The sequence below is a fragment of the Uncinocarpus reesii genome, genomic scaffold (assembly GCF_000003515.1).
Source record: "Uncinocarpus reesii 1704 scaffold_1 genomic scaffold, whole genome shotgun sequence".
Lineage (NCBI taxonomy): Eukaryota > Fungi > Ascomycota > Eurotiomycetes > Onygenales > Onygenaceae > Uncinocarpus > Uncinocarpus reesii.
In genome coordinates this window covers 5,891,926-5,901,002 of record NW_003052500.1, presented here as the reverse complement: position 1 = coordinate 5,901,002, position 9,077 = coordinate 5,891,926, and the positions used below count along the sequence as shown (strand labels likewise).

The 9,077-nt window shown below is 50.3% G+C and overlaps 3 protein-coding genes across 3 annotated transcripts in view; 2 read left to right on the top strand and 1 right to left on the bottom strand.

Moving 5' to 3' along the window:
• The window catches only part of UREG_02242 (RfeC protein), a gene marked incomplete at both ends in the record, with an annotated part of 1,664 nt that extends 1,204 nt beyond the window's left edge, over positions 1-460 (bottom strand). Inside the window, one exon of the mRNA XM_002542680.1 lies at positions 28-460. Coding sequence (XP_002542726.1) covers positions 28-460 — 433 coding nt within the window. The remainder of the gene's footprint in view (positions 1-27) is intronic.
• Positions 461-763: 303 nt separating this feature from the next.
• UREG_02241 (uncharacterized protein) lies at positions 764-1,270 on the top strand (the record flags this gene model as incomplete). Its single annotated transcript, XM_002542679.1, has 1 exon — positions 764-1,270. One exon carries the CDS (start codon positions 764-766, stop codon positions 1,268-1,270), a length of 507 nt encoding a protein of 168 aa, XP_002542725.1.
• A 714-nt stretch (positions 1,271-1,984) lies between these two features.
• UREG_02240 (uncharacterized protein) lies at positions 1,985-2,176 on the top strand (the record flags this gene model as incomplete). Its single annotated transcript, XM_002542678.1, has 1 exon — positions 1,985-2,176. The coding sequence occupies one exon, from the start codon at positions 1,985-1,987 to the stop codon at positions 2,174-2,176; it is 192 nt and encodes a 63-aa protein (XP_002542724.1).
• Between the last annotated feature and the right edge of the window lie 6,901 nt (positions 2,177-9,077).

The following is a 9,077-nucleotide window of genomic DNA, read 5'->3' as shown; positions in this document are numbered from 1 at the left end:
CATTCGTGTATGGGGTGTTTGGCAAACCGCCGTATTCTGGTCTCCTGTCGCGCGGTGGCGCTGGAGCGATGGGCTGAGGATATGCCTGCGTAGCCGTTGTGGGTGGTAGCATATGATGTGGCTGGAACTGTTGGTGTTGATGGCCAAGGAATGTAGATGGTGGCAAACTATTGACTGGTGCGTGGGTGGTCATCGGGGCGGACGAGACGGCGTACACATCAGCCGCAGTCGTGGTCGGATACCTGGGCATGTCATTGCGGAAGGGTTGGCCAAGATAGGTGTGCGGCATTGGCGCCGGGTTCTGATGGTGTTGCAGAGGCGGCAACGTGTGTGGTTGCGCCATCGCATAGGGCGAATGCATCTGGTATTGATGGAGATTCGACAAGGGCGGAGGCGGGCCTTGCGGAGGGATGCCGGCGGAGGGAGGTCTCGAGACCTGAGGTCGTAGATTGGGATCCATGAGGCGGGAGATGGGAAATAATAGAAAATACCGAACCGTGACTCAGTCGAAAAGTCCACACCATTGATTGTCTGAGCGTTCCGTCCCACTTGGTCTGGAGAAACAGGAATCAACCAAGACGGGGGTAGGTTGATGGGCCTATGGGATTTTGGAGACAAAAGAGGCGTTAGCTAGGGATTCTAGTTCAGACGTGGGGTCGATCTTGTTTGCGAAGTCGCCGGGCACGATTCGGGCCGCGATTGCACGACGCCAGGGGGGAGAAGAGTGTACTCACCTGAAACGACGAGAGCACGGGTTTCGACTATGGAAACTCGCTGTGTCTTAACGAATGAGACGAGCCAGGACGACGTTCGCGGATCAACGAAGGAAGGGGTTGAGGCGCAATTGGCGACAGTGTGCTTGGACCTGTCAAGCGAAAGCAGAATACCCGCGTTAGACGACGGCAAGCTCCACACCCAACGTCGAACAGAAGTGGAGGAGGAACGCGGAGATGTCAAGGAAGAAGAGAGAGACAAGGGCAAGGGCAAAGAACGAAAAGTGGCTCTTCGTGGCTCCGGCAAATCTCCACCACGACTGAAGGGAATCGACGAGCGACTGTGCAACGAGAGAGAGAGAACGCGGATAAAAAAAAAAGAGAGTGAACGTGATGGAGCAGCCAAGAGGGGCAGTAGAGGGGTAAGAGGGTTCAGGAACGGTCAGGAACAAAATGGGAAAAAAATGGACTTGGAGGGGGTCGAGAGATGGATATGTTTCCTTTTTGGCTTTTGGACGGGAGCAGAGTGGGAACCCGATTTTGCCTTTTTTTTCTAAATTTTTTTTTTCTTTTTTGCTTGCCCTGTGATGCTTGAAGCTGGCGAGAAGGGGGAGACTTGCAAAGAGCTGAAAGGGTGTGGATGTTGGGAAGAGGATCCGGAGGTTTGGAAATATCCACCGGTCGCGTGGAGTGGGTCTCTTGTCTACCAAAAAAACACAACAAAAAGGAAAAGGGAATCGAATAAATAACAGCAACACGGCTCGCAGACGGTGGCGGGGTTCACGGCACTGCAGAGTCGGAGTGGTGGGAGGGTTTCGGGGTTCAGGACACTCAACCAAGGTAACGTGTGCAACTCTCTTTGTATATTCCCTCGTCGCTGCTTGTGGTCGGCGGAATGCGCGTGGCGACGAGGGCAAAAAAAAAAAAGAGAGAGGAAGCACAGCGCGCTTGGGTCGAAGCCACAGGTCAAGCCGTTGGAAAGTGACTCGCAGACAAGACTTGCGGGATCAACGAGGACAGAAACGGGGGAGAAGAGACGACGAACAAGTGGAAACAAAGAAAGCGGAGCACAGAGGAAGATGATTGACGGGAGGTGAAGTGGGCGAGGGTGTGAAGATGGGCCGGAAACACCAGAGCAGAGTGCCTCAACAAGGGGACAGAATACGAGGGGAACAATTGAAGCCGAAACAAGAGGGTCAGGGAAAAGGGAAGGGGAGTAGAAAAGTGGACTCACCAGTTATCGATTCGGAGAAAAAAAAAGACAGAAGAAGATGCAGGAGGAAGGAAACGAAGGTGGTGCAGAGTATTATGTTGCAGGGTGTCACACACAGACGCACACTCGAGAGAGAGGAAGTGAGAAGAGGAAAGGAGAGAAGACGGAAGAGAAAAGGCAGGTTGATAATGATGACGAACAAACCCAACCCACGATGATTTCCCTCTTTGCTGCGATTCACCGCACGTAAAAAAGATCAAGAAGAGACCGAAGCGCACAGAAATTCAAAATTCATGACCAAGCAAGAATCAGCCAATAGCCGCACAACAACACCGAATTGCCCTTGGAGAGGCAAAGAGCAAAAAAAGAACAAGCGAAACGCACTTCTCATCGCCGCTCGGCCGGGCGTGGCGATAAGCAGAAAGGTACTCTCAGACACTCATTTCGCCGGCAAGGTACATCCCGAACATCCCCCCTCCCAAGGCGCATTTCGTCAATCCCTCTCGACAACGCGACAATCATTATCAATAATCATCATAAAGTAAATAATTAGAAAAAGAGTTTCTCCTCTCCCATTGCGGCGAGCCCGTATCCAGTCAACCCGCGAAAGCCACTCGAGAGTTTCTATGCTCTTCACCCAGCCTGGACTTGGTTCACATCCAAGGGCGACGATCTAATGCAAGCGCATACATACGCTTGTGCTATGCAAGCCCAGCGGTTATGCATTCCATGACATCTAATGGTCTCTCAGCCTCCTGACTCGCGCACAGTCTCCTCTCGTCGATATTATCTCTCGTGGACAGGAGAGTCGACGTGCGAGAGACCGCATCCCCTGCAGCTTTATCTCACATCATATATCTCCCTGTCCTCTAGGGATCAGATCGTGTCCAGCTGTAGATTCCAGCAAGGTTTCTCATAGCAGCCTCAGTTCAGACAGCGCTGATCGAAAGCCAAAATATCTGCTTGACGGCTACGATTCCCATCTCGCAGTTTCGCGCCCTCAGCCTGTCAACCTCAGATACTTCACATTATTTCTTCCCCTTCCTCAACCTCCCCTGTCATCTTCCTTCCCAGGCTGCTTGCCTATCATTCCCTTCAAATCTCGGAATCGCCAATTCTCCCCCGTCCAAAAATAGGCTTTGACCATTCCTCTTCGGGCGGCGAAATCCCGCCGAAACCCAAAACCACAACGTTTGCTGACTAATCGCTGCCCTTGATCGTGGGATGATAAGGGAATTTTATTAGAAAATTGCCCATCCCCCCCTGCGATATTTTCGACTCGTCATCTCCATGGGTATAAACTGATTACTCTCCAAAACCCTTTGATCCTGACAGGGTCCCCAGGGCAGCCGCCCGTTCACGCAGGATTTGAAACACAGGCCGCATCACGTGACGGAGACGCTTTCGGGGCAAAATCCCGGCAAACCAGCTGGGCATCACATGAGGATGAACAACACGGAAACTTCGGGAGAGCGAACAGGCAAGCAGAATATGCTAGTTCCCTGAGTGGCGGAATGCACACCAACAGGTCTATCAACTCTATTTCCCATATCGACCGGAGCCGAGCAACAAATCTATCAAACATCGTTGCAAAGGAAGTTTGTTGTTCGGCAACCAACATCGGGGACTTTCTCGCCCATTGGCCCACCTTGAAACAACAGCACCCTGTCAAACCTCCTTCAACTCACATGGACTCGTTAGCCGAAGAATGCTGATGATGTTATCTGTTCGATTTGTGCGCACAGATCTCCTGCTAAAATAGTAATCCCTGATAATGTGGTGGAAACCAGGCGATCGACCGACCTTGCTGCAGCGTGAGCCAAGTGGAGAGCAAAAAGGCCGCAGAGTGGAAGCATCAACACCGCTCCAAAAAAGCCAAAAAGCATCCTCCGATCAACGCTTCTGAATGGTCGCCTGGATCCGTTGTCACGGATTTTTCTTGTCGTGTCCGTTATGCAGCTCCAAAACGCCACGACGGCTTGACTATCAGCGCACTAGCACAGACACGTTTGGAAATCGGTTCTTGAGAGGGAAGCGGAATAAGGAAAAAAGAAAAAAAGGGGCTAAAATGGCACTGTCGTCTCCTCTGCCATCCCCGTATTTCGTATCCGGGAGATTCTTTCCATCCCCAGCAGATATTTTAAGGTTCCTCGTGGTTCTGTCGCTAGTGGCATCCACACGCTTGATGGCGTGAAGTCTGTCAGAGAAGCTGACGAAAGGGTAAGGTCAAAGCGATCAATAATGCCCTCGGTACGCCGTCCCTCCGTACTGTGTACATCCTGCAGTACTTATTTAGAAATTATACGGGGTGTGCATTCTCCTCCGTCCATTGAGAGTCGCAAAAGCCCGACAGGTAGTATTCGCGATATGTAACGCTTCTTGTTCGAAACACTTGCCGCTGGAAATTAGCCGCGAGAATCTTGATCATTGTCAATTCTTCAGCCAAGTCCATGACTCCATGGGAGGTCCATTTCTTTCTTTGCTTGAACGTGTTCAGGGAACCCCACCGAGAATGCCCACACCAGCTTTCGTCCCCTGCAAACAACCACAAATGGACTAAAAATGTAAGCTTAAAAATAGATGTGGGCAAGCTCCCCATCCTGGGATTTCATCTTGAGCAGTCTGAGCCTTGATATCCCAAGCCCAAACAAACAGTGAGATTACGAACGACCTGATGTTGATCCTGCGAAAAGGAGCCGAGTCTTGAGCTGGTCATCCCTTATGATTATTTGACTCTTCTGGTCTTCTTTTCGGATGTTAGCATGAAATCAACATCATCATCAGCAGCAGCCCAGATCTTGAACCTTTGCCTCAATCTGGCTTTAGCGCCAAACTCTCCTTCGGAACTCTCAGCTTCTCAAGACAAGCCAGCCGAGGTCGGGTGAAGAGCCCATGTGCAAAAAAGAAGATCGCTCATGTCGACATCCGTGCAAGCCGCCGCAATCGCGCAAATTTGCCATGTTTCAGGCAAACAATTCTTAAACCCAATTTCCTGAAAAGGTCGGAGGAATAGGGCGCAAGAAGGACATCAAATCTGTTCAAGTTGGGACTGTGTAGAAATAATAATATTCGGAGAAAAAAGGTTCAACAAAATGTTCCTGTCAAGGTTGACATGATCTCCGACCAAGCTCGCTGCAAAAGTGGAGCGAACAGAGATGACGACCCAGAGAACACAAACGGTGGGACCTAGGTACAAGGCAAATCCACTTTTCTCGGCGGGCTGCCCCAATGGAATTCCCCTTGCTCGACCGTTGAAAGTGAAGAGGGAGAAACAGAGTTGTTCTGCCTTCGTTCGAGGACCGTTCGATGATAGACGCGAACCCACAGCACGGATGGAGACCAGCGGAGAATTTCCGCCCTCATCACAGTATTAATCCCATCTCTGTTGCTTATTGACGGGAGTCTCCCAATACCATAAACGGTTTCTCTTCTTAACATACTTGGTGTGGCTTGGGATTATCCCTGGTGCCCAGCGCATCTCTTTCTCCCTTTTCTCTGGGCGATCAGGCAAAAGGGCGCAAGCCAAATGATTCAAGGCAAGTGACGTTGTGATGGGCGATTGACTCGGGCAGGTTCCGTAGTTTTCGACCGCCGCATCGTATCCTCGAAAGGCTCCGGCTAATTGCCACGGGGGCTGTGTACGGTGTACGGAGTACGGAGTACCGACGACAAAAATATGTTTCAATAATAATAACAATAATAACACCAATAGTGCAGTTACTTCAATTCGCAAGGTCCCCAAGCAGGAGCGGTGGTTTGAGACGCTTCTCTCATCGCAGCCACAGCAGCCGTGCTGCTACGCCGGGTCAGAAGGGCGATTCGTTCCCAGCTCCTCTCATCACACAGAGCGGAAGGATTTGCCTGCATATCCAAAATGTCATTGAAAAGGTCAGCCTTGATCAGAACCCTTTTATTTTAAGGTTTTCTTCCTTTCCCGCGATGGCTTGACCATGGCAAGTTTCTGGATAATGCGGCATCATCTGTCGGATATCGCGCTCCGTTCGCATTTTTCAGCACCTGCCTGTTCAGTGTTCCTGAAATTCCAGCATGAATTTGATAATAATCCTCATGGTAAGCCTGGCGATTAACTGGTGATAACTTTGTCACAGCCATAAAGCAGAACCATCACAATAGTATCAAACCCCTAGCCAGTTCTCTCTGCTCAGGGGCTAGTGACGCGTGTCATCCACTGAGAGAGAGAAAGACAGGCTTGGTAAATCGGGTCCACCTTCCGGGTCCCCTTCTCAGCCCATTTCATCATCACATCACTTCCCATCCACGACCCTGCAGTTGCAGGCATAAGGCCCAAACCAATCACCTCCCGACACAAGGGACATGCTAAAAGGACAAGCTTCCATGGTTCCACTGTTCTTGGTCGCATCACGGGTTACTTTCTTTTTTTTTTTTTCCTGCTGTCCCAGCAAGGACAGGGGATGAAAATAAAGCGCCGTGGCGTGCCTCCCAGCCAAGCAGGTTTTGCTCTCCTTCTTCTTGGCGGACTTCGGGTTTGAGAAATGGCGGAAAGTTCGCCGAAAGCGAATCGAACAGTTCCAGAAAAGGGTAACTTCTTACTCCATAGCGTTGATGGTACTCTGGACAGGAGGTTCAAGGGCGCCAGGCGCGCGGAGAGTTGTCTTCCGCAAAATCCCAACCCAACAGGTTCCGTTTTCGTGAAATTGACGAGTACCATCGGCTGATCCAGGTGTCGGCATTTCATTGGTCTCTAAGCATTGCAATTGACCCCCAGGTCAAGAATCACTTCATGATATCAAATCCGCCTGCCATCCTATTTGGTTTCTGGCCAACCGTCAGCAGATCCGCGACGTTGAAGGAAAGTGGGAAGCTCTGGCGGTCAAGTCCTCAACTGGACAAGAGTGCGTGGGGTTACAGGCACAGGGCACGAGGCGTTCCGGCTTGCATGAAGGGTGCAAGCCATCCTCGACGGGTTCCCCGGTCAAAACTCACTGAACCAGCCCGGCTTGACAGATCCCTCCGTGTTATTTTTCCCTGTATTAGAGTTTCGCCATGTACACCGCCATAATCCTTTTGGTGCAAAGCGACTTGTGTCGACTTCTTGGCTTCGGTGTGGGTTTAACGGCCTGTGGATTTGGACAGAAGATCATGCCAGGAATAGTCCGTAATTCCAAGCTTGTTCTGTAGACGCGTTTGCCTCAATCGAGTCACGCTGAAGATAAGAGCCCGCTGGTTTCCGTGCTGGAACCGGAATGCCGAGGCGCAAGAAACTATCCGGCATTATCATATTTACCACAGCAAGGCTTTTTTGTTTTCTTTTCGGCCATCAAGCGTTTCATGCTCACAAAAGGCCGGTGTGTTATCGAGCGAGAGATCAAATACTTGCGGCACTTTTTTTTCAATTTTATTTTCTCAACCCCTGGTTGTTAAACTGCCTCATAGCCAGTAGGCATTATGACTGGACCTCCAGGCGGTTGGAATTGGTCCCCAACAGCCCTTCTGAGCATTCCTTTGTCATAAGGGGTCACGCCTACCCAAACCCCTGGGTCACGCCAATGGTGGCACAGTATCAATAAAATTGCTCTTGATACTCATGATTATTCCCGCTTTCGCTTTGCTCAGCAACACATCGAAAACAAAGCGTGCAAGCCTGTTTTGAGGGGGAAAAAAAGCCGTGTCCTCACCGCCATCTCGACAGAGCGCCATGTTTGAATCGTGCTCATGCCCGTGATGAAGGTTGAAGCAATGTCCTCGAAATGCCAATAGAGGCGAATTTACGGAGTGCATCGTGTTGTAACACTGAATCGTGATACTTGCGGTCAATGTACGGATATTGTCCGTCAGCAAACCGGTTTTGTGCTATAATATATTTGTGGCCTGGGAAGAGAAGCGTTGAGCAGGGTCCCTATACTCTAGGATTGGACCTGTCTAATTCAATAATATATCGATCATGACAATCAGTTAACAATGTTCAAGGCCCTACCAGCGCTCAGACATACCCGCACGGACGATACGTGTCGTATTTGATAGGTAGCTCCTCTGTATTCACATCTCAATGGCCATTTTTGAAGGTAACCCCGTAAATCGTATGCGGATATCTCCGTCCTCCACAGCGTGCACTCGAACACAAACCTCATCGACCTTTTCTTCCCGTTCTTCCAAGTTTATATTTTGATGCCGTTTTGAAATCCAAGAAGGACCAAAGTATCAGCCAACGGTGGTGGAGAGCCCGTTTCAGCGGGGTCTCCACGTTGGATCGAACGGCGGTCGTCTAGTTATCCCCAGTCTGAGGTCCTCTAGTGATCGCACCTCAGCTCCGAAACCCACAAGGCACGACGCCTCCTGCCAGGCTGGGGCTGAGGCTCGTGTCTCGTCTAGGTTAAATTAAGCAGCTTGCTGTGGTGGAGGTGCGGGACGGTTTGTGGGCCTTTTTTTGGCGTGGGATTGTGGAGGTGAAGGGCTTCCATGGCCCCATGTGCCTGGACTCTTCCCGCTGCGCTCATGAGATTCGCGGGGAAGGACGCTGGGACGGGTTACGGGCCTTTGGGTTAGTCTAGAGTGGTTGAGGATGAAATCTTGTTGATTGACGTATCAGATATGGGATGGAATGGCTGAAGTTGAGAAGACTGAGGGAGTCCCGTCTGATATTCGCGCATGTGATGAGATGAGCAGCTGGATCTTGTGAAGTTTGCGAAAACATTCCTTGAATCTTTGGAAATATCTTGTTGAAAATGAATTGATTTTGGCTGATGAAACTCCAGAATTGGAACGTTCTGCAATTGCTATTCTGGATATATCCTTTTATCAAAGCATTATTTTCTATGCAATCTCGCTCTCATCAAAGCTTTTGAGACATCTGGACGTTTTCGGCTAGGGTGCGCTTCAGCGGATGCCAATTATTCCCATTTTCATGCTCTATGACGAGAGAGCCCGAACAGCCACGTACCGGGAGGCATTCCCTCGAATGGTTAGAATGCCGAAACACTAGGGCCTGAGTGACTATAAGAAGACTAAAAAGTCAAGACTCTGGCGCTCACTCAGAATCCGGAGTAGGGCTCCTAAGAAGTGTGATTGATGGTATCCAGACTCTGTATCCTCGCCATGATAGGGATCAGGTAGCCTCAGCCTCCCTTTCTCTCACACAGAAAGGACTGCTACCTTTGATAGGCTATTATATG